This window comes from Physeter macrocephalus, chromosome 8 (assembly GCF_002837175.3).
Source record: "Physeter macrocephalus isolate SW-GA chromosome 8, ASM283717v5, whole genome shotgun sequence".
NCBI classification, from domain to species: domain Eukaryota; kingdom Metazoa; phylum Chordata; class Mammalia; order Artiodactyla; family Physeteridae; genus Physeter; species Physeter macrocephalus.
This window is the reverse complement of record NC_041221.1, coordinates 306,039-320,831: the sequence shown is the minus strand read 5'-3', so window position 1 is coordinate 320,831 and position 14,793 is coordinate 306,039. Positions and strand designations below refer to the sequence as shown.

Genomic DNA, 14,793 nt, shown 5'->3' with positions numbered 1-14,793 from the left:
ATCTTGGAAGGTGTGCCTTCCAGGTCAGAACCAGCAAAATTCATACGTCCCGAGCACCGAGTCTAGTCAAAGGGAAAAATCGGCAGCGTGCCGCTACGGCCCGGCTGGCTGCGCGTGCGTCAGCCGGAAGACACATGGCGCGCTCCGCTACCCGCCCGATCGATCGACCAGATCGAGGATCGTCAAGTCAGTTCTGACTGCGTGAAGTGCTGCATCTCGCGAGGCTTCAGACCAGGCAGCGGGAGGAAGGGGCGGACTCGGCTGGAGAGAGAGGAGGAGCGTAAAGCCGCCGCACGCTGCGTTCCCAGGAGGCTGTGCGCGCCCTTCGTTTCCTCCGGGATCTTCTGAGTGAGCGCGTGAGGTGCTCACTGCGTAGTGGCCATGGCTCTTCACGTCCCCAAGGCCCCGGGCTTTGCCCAGATGCTCAAGGAGGGAGCGAAGGTAAGGAAAGGAGGAAGGAGGAGTGAGGTGGGAGAGTCGGCGTAGGGCAGCGGCGGCCGCAGCGAAGGAGAAGGGCGTACTAACGGGCCGGGCGTGCTCCCCCGACACAGCGGTCGGAGGGAGAGAAGATTCCAGAAAGGGAGGTGTTCTCGGGAGGGCTCTGCCTCAGAGGCCCGCGGGCATTTTGGCTCTTTACGGACCCCGGGGAGGGTCGAGCGGGCAGAGACGGCGAGTGGGGACGAGGCCGCAGACACCGCGTTCTGTTAAGGCCGCTCCTGCATCTTTCCTCCATCCGTAAAACGGGGGTGATGAGTCTCTCTTTTAGAAGGCGACATAGGTGAAACAACATAGGTGAAATTGCTTCGGGAAGTGCGAAGCCGATTGCCACAGTTCAAGGAGTGGGTGGTGCGGTTAAGAGAGGGACAAGGACTTGTCTTGGCAACTTTTTTCTAAATGAGAAACAGCGGGCTCCCCGCCTAGTTTGCAGAAGCAGTGCGTTATAGTAGGATAAACAGTGGTTACAATGCGAATGGATTCTGGTCCCACCTTAGGTTAGCTAGTTTGATGTAAAACTTATCCCTCTGGGTCTTGCTTTTCTCATCTTTAAATTGAGCAGATTGGACAAAAAGGTTGTAACGATCACACTTGTAACCCACAAGGTAAGTGACACTTTGGCCTAAATAAAAGTGCTTTGTTTTATGTCGAGATCTTGGACGTAATTTCAGAAGCTTAGTTTTTTAAAAATATCTTAAAGCACTACTGATAAATGTGTCTCTTGTGTTCAAATGGTAGTGTTCCTTTATTTGTCCCCTGTATTTTCTGTGTTTAGTTAAAGGGATATAGATACTGTGGTTCCATTTATGGTAACAGGTTTTGGAAACTAGGTTCTTGTTGGCATGATGCACTTTTGGGATGTTGTGAATATAGTAAATATCAAGGTTTAACGTAAATATTGGTGAAAGAGCTTCGCTAAAAATGACATTGACTGCTCACTTTTTTAAAAGGCTGAAGAACGTCCATGGTTTTTATTTTTCTGAGGCAGAAATAGTAAATGGCCAAATAAAAAGGATAATTTCAAATAATGATAACGGAAATAAGAAAGTCTGCCTCTAAAAAAAAAAAGTTAAAAAGGAAGGGTTGGGGTAGATAGAACAATTAAGATGTTCAGGAAAGAACTCTCAGCTCTGTGCTTAGTGGCCAAGATTAAAGGCAGAAGTGTTCCAGGCTGAGGGACCAGTGAGTACAAAGACCCTGACGAGGGAATGAGTGTGACCTGCTAAAAGAAAACAAGAAAGGTGATGGGGCTGAAGCTTACCAAGGGAAGGAACGGTAAGAGATGAATTGAGAAGAGTTGTAGGCAAGGGTTAGAATGTGCCTACACATTTAGCCTTGACAGGGGCTTTATATTTTATCCTTAAGTGATGGGAAGTCATTAAAGGGTTTGACAGGATCTGATTTATGATCAGAGATGACTGTGTCTCAGAGAATGGGGGTGGGGGAATAACAAGAGTGTAAGGCAGGAGATCTTTAGAACAGTATTGTTTGTCTGCTGTGATGGAAGTGTTCTATATCAGCACTGTCCAGTATTGTATCCACTCGTCACAAGTAGCTACTGGGCACTTGAATTGTGCCTAGAGCAATTGAGGGACTGAATTTTTAATTAATTACTTAAAATTTAAATAGCCACTTGTGGCAAGTGGCTACTCTCTTGGGCAAAGCAGCTCTAGAAAAATGTTCACATGAACAGTAGGCTCTTGAAATTTATCTGAGACCACAGGTAAATGCCAAGTCTGAAAGAAGTCCAGTGTAAAACTTGAGAGTTTTAGAACTGTGACCAGTTCAGCAGTTTTCAGTGTGTACACGTTGGAATTATATTGCAGTTCAAATGAGCATTCAAAATCTGTATGCTTTGGTTCCTAAAAATTTATGAGGCAGATATGTTAATTCCCAGTGAGGATAGAACTGCTGGTTTTACAGTGCGCAGGTTTTAACACAATAAATATTCATGACCACATTTCAACTTTTAGAAAGTACTGATAAACTCTGAAAAGGTATTTTTATCTGCAAGAGCTCATTTGCTTTCTCTAATCAATCTTAGCACTCTTCCCTGCACTTTTCACTACATTTTTTTAAAATTACAGGCTTTATGTTTCGATGTGTAAGTAGGTACCTGTGGTCCCTAAAAATGTCATGCTTTATTCATTCAACTAGTGGACAAATCTATGGATAGTTTGTGAATACCAAGCACCATACTTTACATGTATAAATCTTGCTTGATAGTTTCAACAATCCTCTGAAACAGGTACTATTATATTACCCCATTTTACAGATGAAGAAATGATTGAGATTCACTGTCCTGCCTAATCAGAAGTTTTCTTTGACAGCATTTTTCAGGGTTAGAAGAGGCTGTGTACAGGAACATACAGGCTTGCAAGGAGCTTGCCCAGACAACTCGTACAGCATATGGACCAAATGGTAATTTCTAAATTCATGTTTTAAAAGACACAGTACTGTTATAGAATTTTGTATACTAGCTCTTTCAAGCTTGTTCTGAGGATATTATATGTAAATTGAGTTTCAGCCATAATGTAGTATGGCATTGAAAATTATTTCATAGCTCAGTGACACCAGTACAGTGTTTCTAGTCTTTAATCAGCAATTCAGATCTTTTTAGAAAAGTTGGAATCCAAATGTTACTTTTTGTCCTATTGAGAGGATAGAAAAGTTATGGTGCTTTCACCATTGAAGCAGTACCTAGTGTTCACGGTTGCAGATGTGGAACAGATCTTTTACATAGAGTGACGTTATAATTTAAGGGAGAAAAATTCTCTCTTGTCTCCTACCATCGACTGAATTAATTGATACAGATTTATGGAATAAGCAAAAAAGTAAGTGTACTTTTAAGTAGATTATTTTAGTCTTTGTAGATGTTAATATGTTGTGTTGATTGAACAAAAATATGACAAAATTGGCATCCTCGCTAATAAACATTATAGGAGATTAAAAAGGAAAGAGTACAGGTGTGCAGTCAGGCAAAGCCATAGGGCTATGAGATAACCTTAAAGAATAGATAATATGTTTTGAGTTCTTACAAAGTTATTTTTAGGAATGGATATAAATTTATATTTCTTGACTAGATTTTCCCAGTATTTGGAGAAGGGTTTGAGTAATAATGGATTTCTTTTTCTGACTGTTACTTTTGAGGAATGAACAAAATGATTATCAACCACCTGGAGAAGCTGTTTGTGACAAATGATGCAGCGACTGTTTTAAGAGAGCTAGAAGTAAGTTATTTCCTTAAAAAAGCCAAGAAATGTTTTGGTGACATCAAAAATTCAGTATATTTTAACATAAAAGAACCTTTATTTCAAATTGGATAATAAGGGATTTTTTTTTTATTCCCAACTTGAAAATTCATTATACAGATTTTCCTAATTATAAAGAGTCCTCTTTATGTTTAACATCATAGCAACTCAAATTTTAAATCTCCTAAATTATTAATTTATGGAATGATTGGTTGTGATAAAAAATATATTTGGTCATAATCATATCAAATTGAATATGTTGTCTTGTTCTATAGAGTGTGACACTAAAGTGAATTATTCCATAATGTAGAAACAGCTGATACTTGAAAATATTGGTGTGTTGTTTTTTTTTTTAATTGTCTTTGTGAAGATAAAACGATCAGTTTGTGGAATTTTGCTTTGTTCACCTGCAGTTTTGATGTTATAGAATCTGTAGAATAGATACTGCCAGCCGAGGTATGAGGACAGTCTGGCACCTGAACACATAGAGAACCATTCCTCAGCCAGCTGCTAATTGATGCATATGTTCAATCTCAGGGAATTTTCCTAAACTTAGCTCTTAAAGCACCAGAACTTAATGCTTTTAGACAGAACTCCGTAGATAAGTTAACATTTCTCCAACTTCTTAAATAACAGTATAGTCTGAAGTAATAATATTGAACAAAACAAATTTAATTCCACAAGATATTTGTGGAGGGGCTTGTCATTGTGAATGTGAATGTTGTACTCTGTGATGTTCTCAGGAGTTGTTCAAGTGTGACAGGGATACTGTCTTCATAATAAACTATAGTGTCAGCTTTTTAGTTTTCTCAGTGCTATCAGTTTTACTCTGATTATTTCTTAAAAAGCATCTAAATCCTAAGGAACAATCACTTAAAATTTTGATATGCTTTTTTTTAAGAAATATTTTATATTCCCCTTCTTTCAAACCATAATTGATAACCCCTTACAAAAGAGTGTACATAAAAATTGAGACTTGTGAAGTTAAATGACATGTATTTTAGTACTTCTGAAGCCTTTTTTAAAAGTGCCTTAGGTTTAGTGGTTGGAATTACTTTGTTTTTTAATTTAGAGAATATATAATAAAGTTATGAACCTTATGTATGCAGGTGTACATACTGGGTGACTGACCATTAAAAGAAAGTGCCTGTGAAGTTATTTTCATTTATGGTGATACATTCGTGTTCATAGGCCTAGGCGGACTTGGATTGTTTTCTTGTGACTACACTATAAGTAGTGTGTAGCAATGTGATCAAATGAGTTACCTGGCCCATAGGGAGATTGGAGTCTATTAATTTAAGAAGAAATGGAAATGAACAATTTTATTTTGCTTTAAGGATCAAATGTTTTAGCTTGATATTCAAATTCGAGCCCCTTCTGTCAGGTACAGCATCCTGCTGCAAAAATGATTGTAATGGCCTCTCACATGCAAGAGCAAGAGGTTGGAGACGGCACAAACTTTGTTCTGGTTTTTGCTGGAGCTCTTCTAGAATTAGCTGAAGAGCTTCTGAGACTCGGCCTGTCTGTTTCAGAGGTGAGTGTTCATTTTATAATCTACCCCTGTTTCATATTTGCTTATATATATATACCTACTAAATAAAAGTCATTAGTAATAGCTGATTTTGAGCAGTGTTCTCTGTGCCAGGCATTGCAGTACATATGCTTCACATGCAGTATCTCATTCTATCCTTACAAGAACCCTGTGAGTGGGGCCTATTAGAAGTAATCCTGTTTTGTTTCAGATAAGGAAAGTGAGCCTTAAGTTAGAAAAACCTTGCGCAAGTAGCTAGTAATGGCAGTTAGGATTCAAATTTGGGCTCTCACCAAAGCCTGCACCCTTAAATAGTAGGCTCTGCCCTGAGTGTTATTCTGGAAGTGTGCTTTGTCTTTTTCTATTGAAAATAAAGATTTGTATTCATTGGGTTACCAAAATAAGCTACCTTAAGTCATGTCAAAATTACGTCTTTTGAAGAAACATTTTTGCTCTTTAAGGTCATAGAAGGTTATGAAATAGCCTGCAAAAAAGCCCATGAGATTCTTCCTGACTTGGTATGTTGTTCTGCAAAAAATCTTCGGGATGTTGATGAAGTGTCGTCTCTACTTCATACCTCCATAATGAGTAAACAGTATGGTAGTGAAGCATTTCTGGCCAAACTTATTGCTCAGGCATGTGGTGAGTAAATATCGGTAAACGAAAAGATCGAAAATTAAAATGTCTTAATGTGATTAAGATATTTTCTCTGTTGTCCCAATATATCTTTTGATATGTCTCATTTTCTTAACAGTATCTATTTTTCCTGACTCTGGCCACTTCAATGTTGATAACATCAGAGTTTGTAAAATTCTGGTAAGTTTAGAAAATGCATTAATGTTATCTAGATAGATCAGATTACTTTTTGCAAAAAAAAAAAAAAATTTCTGTTAATCTAAATTTTACCTTGTGGGTTTTAGACACTTAGGACTTCCTGCCTTTGTTGTAACATTTGGATATTGCTAGATTGTAATACTACCACTTGTTAAATTTAAAAGGATATCAACATATTATCTTCTTAAGTCATTTTTCCATGACAGCTGGAAGGTTGAGAATAGTGCATAAACAAAATATTAATTATTTGCAATCTTTATATATGCTGACTTATAAAAATGAGCTTAGAAGGCAATTTTGAATGAGGTTCAAGTTTTTCTGTTGCTCTATAATAATAAATTTCATACTTTTAATTTTTAAAGAGTATGTATTTGATAAAAATATTGTGTTTGATACAGTAAAACCTATAACTGTAGTGATTTTACACACGTGATTGTTAATGTAGCTGAATTTAGCTTACATAAGTGCATGTGTTAGCTATAAGTGTGTGTGTGTTAATATACATGCTGGGTGTTTTCTGACTTTATCCATGCACTGCCTTACCCTTCGCATCACATGGTAAGCTTGTGAAATCAGAAACTTGGCTTTGATTCCTATTCTCCCTGGTACATTGGTACAGAGTGAGTGAATGGCTTAGAGCAGTTGTTCTTTGATTCTTCCCGGTACACTGAAGGACCCCCATCCATAACAGTGGCTCGTTGCCACAGTGATTCCTGCATTGAGCAGACTGGTATGCTTTATGTCCACCACCCTATTCATCCCCAGGAGTCACTGCCTTTGTATAGTATATTATTTAGAAATGAATATTTTTGGTGCATGCAGAATCAACAGTATTAGCCCTGATGTTATTTTCATGAAATCACTGGTGATTTTGGTATCCAACCCCTTAGGGCTCTGGCGTCCATTCCTCTTCAGTATTGCATGGCATGGTTTTTAAAAAGGAAACTGAAGGTGATGTAACGTCTGTCAAAGATGCAAAAATAGCAGTGTACTCTTGTCCTTTTGATGGAATGATAACAGAAACTAAGGTAAGTAGATTTCAGAACCTTAAAGGTAAAAATTTGCGGTTATCCTTTCAGATAGTTTAATATTCTAAAATTTTGAGGTGGAGTTTCTCTTAGTCCGGTGAATACTGCATAATTATTGAAAATTGCCGGGTCATGTTTATTTTTTAATCAGACTTACATTTGAATATCTAATTCAAATACTAAATACAAAACTTGAAACATTAGATGGTGACAGTATTGTTTATATTCTAATAAACAGCTCTTGACTTCTAGTAGAACTTACACATTTCAGCAGGTTAAATGTTCAGTGAAGAAAATGAGTATTCGTGTGTGCTGTTCATTAAAATTTTTTTAATAAATTTATTTTTATTTTTGGCTGCGTCGGGTCTTCATTGCTGTGCACAGTCTTCCTCTAGTTGAGGCGAGCAGGGGCTATTCTTCATTGCGGTGTGCGGGCTTCTCATTGCAGTGGCTTCCCTCGTTGCGGAGCGTGGGCTCTAGGCACACGCGCTCAGTAGTTGTGGCTCGCGGGCTCTAGAGCGCAGGCTCAGTAGTTGTGGCGCACGGGCTTAGTTGCTCCTCGGCATGTGGAACCTTCCCGGACCAGGGCTTGAACCCATGTCCCCTGCATTGGCAGGCGGATTCTTAACCATTGCGCCACCAGGGAAGTCCCTGAAGTTTGTTTTTAAAAATACATGTTAAATTTGAAGTATATGTTTATAGGTCACTGTTGATTGCACCCCTAGAATTCTTGAAATCTGAGTTGTGGATGGTTTTTGGAAGTTTCGCAGGGGTGGGGTGGGGCTGGTCACTTAGTCCACGTTTTAGAAAAAGTTTGAGAAGCACAACGTTGTTTTGGTTGACATTCATCAGAAGACAGATGTCAGGATACCTGCCTAACATATCTGAAAGTACAGTGTATTTCTCCAATTTTTCCGTCAAAGTGCCTGTCAAAGAGCAAATGAATCAGTGTTGGGGGCAGGGGCGTTTTTCTAGGAACAAGCTGAATTTCTGTTAATTTCATACAAATTTTGTATTCTGCTTCATAACATGTGCATGTTTATCTTCATATTTTTCTCCCAAATCTTTAAATTATTTCTTCAATAAAATGTTATTCTGTGACTTTGAACACCAACGTGATGAAATGGTTTCAAAGAAAATCCTCACTTATTTTGCTAGGGAACGGTATTGATAAAGACTGCTGAAGAATTGATGAATTTTAGTAAGGGAGAAGAAAATCTCATGGATACGCAAGTCAGAGCTATTGCTGGTACTGGTGCAAATGTTATCGTAACAGGTGGCAAAGTGGCAGACATGGCTCTTCATTATGCAAACAAATACAATATCATGTTGGTGAGGTAAGAGAGGACTGCATTCTATTAACCTGGATTGTAAATGGCTTTGGGTGGTGAAACACCAAGCAAATAAATTCAGCACACCATGAGACTGTTAAAAGGGGGAAAGTATGAGGTATTAGGTCACATGGCAAGAGGACTTACTTGATCTAGGGGAACAGGAAGCACCTCTGAGAAAACGTACCTTTAGGCCGAGAGCTGAAGTACCAGTTAACAGATGTTCATTGAAGAGGGAGAGGGAGGAGCATTCCCAGCAAGAGGAAGAGCTTACGAGACCAGACACAGACCTGGTACACACTGTCAGCTGGAGTGTGGGGTCAGGAACATAGCTTTAAATTCATGAACACATTTGTGGGTTTCACTAGACAGTTCACCTACCCGTTCCCACCTCTCCGAGCACCTCATGTAACGTGCAGAGTAAATCACTCTTCTCCTCACAGAACACGCGGTTGCCCAAAGTAAAGCAGAAGTTTTCTGTATACCAGTGCTTCCTTAATGTTTCAGAACTATGAACCCTTGACATCCTGAGGAGACTGGAACTCTCCCAGTTCTAGAATAATGCCCTAAACACCTGTGACTGGATTGCACAGTGCAGTCCAGACCCATTCTGAGCTTGAACCTTCAGGGTCAAAAGAAGGTGACCTGAGGCCCAATGTACAGTTTCCTGTTTAATCTCTGTGCTTTACTATGGTATCTCATGGAATTAAAACTTCTGTTAAGGTCTTTGTTTTGTTTTTTAAAGGCTGAACTCAAAATGGGATCTCAGAAGATTATGTAAAACAGTTGGTGCTACAGCTCTTCCTAGATTGGTATGGATTTTGGACAATATTAAAAGAGTTGAACCTATTTGAATTATGTTTATTACAAGGGGCATTTTCTCGCAGACTCCTCCTGTCCTTGAAGAAATGGGACATTGTGACGGTGTTTACCTCTCAGAGGTTGGAGATACACAGGTGGTTGTTTTTAAGCATGGTAAGTAGTAGTGGTAAACTATATGTATATGAAGTGTGGGGAGTTCATTTCCTTTTGCTAATCCCCAAATATATTTAACTTATTGACAGAAAAGGAAGATGGTGCCATTTCTACCATAGTGCTTCGAGGCTCTACAGAGAATTTGATGGATGATATAGAGAGGGCAGTAGATGATGGTGTTAATACTTTCAAAGTTCTCACAAGGGTCAGTATCAGCATTCATCTTAATTTCGTATTTGTAAGTCCTCAAAAACACAGTTGGCAGACATTCTGAGAACTTGAACATGAGAAATGAATGGCTTGTGTAAAGCAAAGCACCTTTTTCCTTAAGACTCCACTTAAGTATTTGTTGCTGATGAATTTTCTAAAATGAAATAAGGAGTGAATAGCAAATCAAGGTTTTTTTTTATATAACTTTTAAAGAGATGGTTTATGGTGGTTTTCAATTATAACGTACCTTCAGTTGCTTCAGCACTATTCTTAGTGCTATATCTGGAAATACAGATAACTGCATAGTGATGTTCCCATTCTTAACTTTGGTCCTTTTTTTCATATACCAGACACTACGGTGCAGTAAGGTAATTTGTTCAAATCACGCCATTTTTATGACATTCATAATTTGAATTTGAATTTTATAAAACTTGTATTTGAATCTGATTAAAACCTCTAGTCTGGTGGAGTACTGGAATTTAGAAGATTTAGAAAGATTTAGAAAACTGGAAATTGCTTCTTGGTGACTTCTGTTTTGTTTTGTTTTGTTTTTTTAAACTACGTATTCTAGGATAAACGTCTTGTACCCGGAGGTGGAGCAACAGAAATTGAGTTAGCCAGACAGATCACATCATATGGAGAGGTATATGGCTTTCTGTGTACAGACTGACTTTCTTGTCGTCGTGTGAATAAAATTGAGTGATAAGCACATTTTTGTTTTAGACATGTCCTGGACTTGAACAGTATGCCATTAAGAAGTTTGCTGAGGCATTTGAAGCTATTCCCCGGGCACTGGCGGAAAACTCTGGAGTTAAGGCCAATGAAGTAATCTCTAAACTTTATGCAGTACATCAAGAAGGAAATAAAAATGTTGGATTAGATATTGAGGTATTTGAAAAAAAAAACACTATGAACTTGTTTTATTTTGTGAATGCACAACCTAAAAATAGACGTATTAAGTTTACAAGGAAAATCAGAAAATGTTCTGATTTGTGAGCAAATGATTTTCATAACAGTTAGCTTTTTCATAGTTTGTCTGATAGAGAATTTAGTATTCTTTGTTTTATTAAAATTTGTTTTTTAATGTAGATGGGGTAGTACTTTTTCCTAGCTACTTACTCTGGTTTTATTTAAGTAGCCATGTTTCTATTGAGTACAAATATTTTCACGTAAACATTTAAAGTGAAAGAATAAAAATAGTTTTGTGTTGACAGGCTGAAGTTCCTGCTGTCAAGGACATGTTGGAAGCTGGTGTTCTAGATACTTACCTGGGAAAATACTGGGCTATCAAACTGGCTACTAATGCTGCTGTCACTGTACTTAGAGTGGATCAGGTGAGTGAGAAGTGAAATTTTGATCTTTAAAAATACTAACTTTTATATAGTTCAAAGTATATTTTCATGGAACTAGAACATAGCACAGTTCTCATTCTATTCAGAGTACCCACCCCCCCAAAAAAATTGTTTTAATTTTCTTCTATTACAGTTTTTAATTGTTTTGAATGTATTTCAGCTAATTTAAAATGAAGATTTTGCCAGTGAAAGAATCCTTTGCCATTTGGGAACTGGAATGGGTAAAATAAATCTGATATAGATTCATAGTTTTCAAGACTTTTTAGACTAAGAACCCCTTTGTACACATAATCTAGAGAGGAAGTTTAATATGGAATATGGAAGGGCCATAAAGACCTGAGGCAGATATTGCAGACTACAGTATTCCCTCCCTTATTTGCAGTTTTACTTTCTGTGGTTTCAGTTTACCCACAAGTCACCTGCAATCCCAGAATATAAGTAAGAAAATCCTAGAAATAAGTAATTCATAAATTTTAAATTGTGTGCCATTATAAGTATACTGCGTGATGAAATCTCATGCTGTCCTGCTCCAGGACGTGAATCATCTCTTTGTCCAGCATATCCACGCTGTGTTCACTGTGTGTTAGCCATTTCAATTATCAGGTCAACATATTTTACTTACTGGTCCCAAAGTGCAAGAGTAGTGATGCTACCGATCAGATATTCTCTTATTGTGCCTAATTTATATATTTTATCATAGGTATGTATGTGTGGGAAAAAGCACAGATACAGGGTTCATGACTGTGCTCAGTTTCAGGCATTCACTGGGATTCTTGGAAGGCATCTAAGGGGGGACTACTGTACGACCTTCAAGGAAGTGTGGAGATGTGATAGGACTTGGCATTTAAATTTTTTTTTTCTGTGACAGATTATGTCTTGGGGTACTAAGATCTTAAGGTATAAAAACATCATAGTATTTCTGCCAATATTTTTGAGGAATTATGGCAGAGAAGAAAAGTGGTGAAGACTCTTGGATTCACAGATAAACCAGAATTCATAGTTTTTCAAAAAGGTGTTTTCTAAACTTAATGAAATGTCTTTTCCTACAAAATTCTAGAAGTGATTATTAACCAATGAATAATTTTTAAATACTGAGTAGAAAATTTTAATTGCTAGGGGCATAGTATAAATCCATTAAATGCAAGTCATGCCAAATTAATCGTGGGAGAAGCAAGTTTTAGGTAGAAATGGAAAGGAAATTAGACTTATTCTCAGATCAGTTGGTTGTAATTATAGCAAAACAAATTTCACTTCGGTAAAGGAAGAACTTTTTCTTAGGTAAGATGACTAAAAATGGAACCTGGAGATGCAGTTTCAACACATTGAAAATAATCAGAGACTGGATATCTATGTACTGGATTTATTAATAGTGTATTTTTATATCAGTGCCTCAAGTAGTTTTTAGTGGAAGAATATGTTTTGGGAGTTTTTAAACAAAGATAATGTTTAAATGCCTTAAGGAAATGTTTGTTCTATAAGTTAACGTGGCTAAGAATAAAAAAGAGGACCAAAAGTAGAAGGGGACAGAAGCCAAGTAGACTGAAGCATGACGTAAGCAGAAATTCTAATAGTAGAAGTTCCTAAGGAACTTGTTGAATGTCAGTGTCCAAGCAAGACAGTAATGTTAATAACACAAGTGCCTTGCTCACACAGGTACTTCTGAATTTCGGTTTTAAACTGGGAAGGCTGTTTTGTTTTACCCTCGGGGAGGAGGTTCATTGTTATGTGCCCTTAGCACTCTGTACATGAGATAAGTATCTGAAGAACCCATCCAACTGTCTAATGAACACTTTTCAATATAGTTGTACCTATTTTTCACAGTATGTATTCTGGAAGAGGACTTGTAAATCAAGTTTTAAGCCTTAGAAAATGTAGGGCTGGATTAATCTTTAAGTGTTGGTTTCACTAGTTCTCAAATTGTCTCCTAGTCAGTAGCATCAACATCACTGAAGAACTTACTAAAAATACAAATTCCCAGACCCACTGAGTCAGACTCTGGAAGGAGGCCCATCAGTCTGTTTTAAATAAGCCCTTCAGGTGATTATGATGCCCACTAAAGTTTGAGAACTGTTTTTAGGTACTTTTTTCTTAAACTATACTTGGGTTCTAAAATTATACTTACTGCTTTTAATTCAATCTGAATTTACCCTCAGTTGGTAAAATGTTCCTCCAAGAATTTCAGGTTAGGTTTCTTTATGAAAGCAGCTTCTGAAAAGGGGTGGGAAATCTATTGAAGGTGGTAGTGAAGATATTTTACGGTTTGTGTTGCATGAGACTCAAGCCAAACCCCTTGATGTTATACAGAAAGATCTCTTAAATTATAAATTTGGGAAGCAGTGAATACTGTATCCAGTTTTGAGATTTAGAATGTATATCAGAGTTTTAGAATTCTACTGTGGGGAAAGCCAACTGACTTTAACTTCTCCCAAATTTATTTAAGCCCCCCCCCCCCCCCACACACACACTTTTTTTTTTTGCCCAAACATAAATCCTTTAAAAATGCTATATGATTATACTTGGAAAATGCTGGATTAGTGCATTCTAGATAAATGAGGCTTCTGGCATGTTTCCAGGCAACTAGGTGCTTGGATTTTTTCCATTATGAACACACATTTCCTGTATTTGAATGGCTCTCATTTATAGGTACTAGAAAATGTCATTGTTGAACTTTATATATTTTTATGTATCGACCACTTTAGATTATAATGGCAAAACTGGCAGGTGGACCTAAAGCTTCTAAACCACAAGGAAATTGGGATAAAGATGGTTGGCAAGACGAATCTCAAATATAAATAGCAAATCAGGTGCCCAACTGACTGATGCCAGTGATGCATGCAGATATTTTTCACAGTGTGAGCATTGGGTTGTTGAAGTGCGTGTCTTAGGATGCACCTCACTAACGTGTGTGAGTTTTGTTGCCGCTAATGTCCACAAAAGGTGGAAAACTCACCTGCTGGACGGTAACAACATGCTAGTGTTTCACATGCAGTGTAATAACAGATTGCTCGTTGGTGATGATTGCTTAATAATGAAGCAGGGTAATAGAGAAATATTCTTTCTCTTCACTCTGAAGCTTGAGTTTGTAAGTATCCTCTTGTGGATTTTGTTCTGCAGATCATCATGGCAAAACCAGCCGGTGGGCCCAAGCCTCCAAGTGGGAAGAAAGACTGGGATGATGACCAGAATGACTGAGTGGCTAGATTTTTACCGTGGGTGAAGGCAGTGTTTGTAGTAGTACTCTAGGAATTGCCTCATGTTTTCATATTCTGCTAAATTAAGAAGTGTTTTGTGTATCTTGTATTCTCGGTTGGATGATACAATAAACATGTTGTTACTATCAAAGCTTCTTTGAGGACCACTGTTCTTGGATCTGGATGACCTGTTTTGTCTCAACCTTGTTCATGAAATGAGCTGTGGCACTTAAGGCAAGTCAGCCTAAGTTATTAGGGGCCTGTTTGCAATATAAATCTGGCCTGCTGCCTGTTTTTATACGTAAGTTTTATTGGAACACAGCCATGATCAGGTATTTATATATTGCCTGTGACTGCTTTCTACAAGGGAACGGCAGTTGGATAGCTGTGACAGAGACCTTCAAGGCCTAAGACATTTACTACCTATAGGAAGTCTGTCAGTCCCTGGACTAGATGTATTTTTTCACAGCTCTGAAAATCCCTAAGACTGAGGTGACTTGTTTCAGTAACATTAAACGATGTGTTAAATGGCCGACTTAAAACATATATTCTGCTGGCAAAGAACAAAGATAGTTGTGATGCAGCTGAAAACATG

At 37.9% G+C, this 14,793-nt stretch overlaps 1 protein-coding gene across 2 annotated transcripts; it reads left to right on the top strand.

Moving 5' to 3' along the window:
• Positions 1-304: 304 nt before the first annotated feature.
• On the top strand, positions 305-14,349 carry CCT8 (chaperonin containing TCP1 subunit 8). 2 transcript variants are annotated; one of them, XM_028492602.2, is made up of 16 exons: positions 305-441; positions 2,826-2,916; positions 3,646-3,725; positions 5,131-5,280; positions 5,739-5,919; positions 6,032-6,093; positions 7,002-7,139; positions 8,298-8,476; positions 9,216-9,282; positions 9,358-9,445; positions 9,535-9,650; positions 10,227-10,298; positions 10,379-10,543; positions 10,870-10,989; positions 13,707-13,811; positions 14,122-14,207. In XM_028492602.2, exons 1-15 carry the CDS (start codon positions 382-384, stop codon positions 13,797-13,799), a joined length of 1,662 nt encoding a protein of 553 aa, XP_028348403.1. In that variant the 5' UTR covers positions 305-381; the 3' UTR covers positions 13,800-13,811; positions 14,122-14,207. The 2 variants fall into 2 exon arrangements, with proteins under 2 accessions (XP_028348403.1, XP_007124794.1); XM_007124732.3 differs by lacking the exon at positions 13,707-13,811 and having other exon boundaries at positions 14,122-14,349.
• Positions 14,350-14,793: the final 444 nt, after the last annotated feature.

Bases quoted from the DNA above. Each gene is read 5' to 3' on its own strand.
- CCT8 (XM_028492602.2), top strand. From the start codon at position 382: ATGGCTCTTCACGTCCCCAAGGCCCCGGGCTTTGCCCAGATGCTCAAG. The intron at 5,920-6,031 runs GTGAGTAAATAT...TTTTCTTAACAG, and splicing joins ACTTATTGCTCAGGCATGTG to TATCTATTTTTCCTGACTCT. The intron at 9,283-9,357 runs GTATGGATTTTG...ATTTTCTCGCAG, and splicing joins CTACAGCTCTTCCTAGATTG to ACTCCTCCTGTCCTTGAAGA.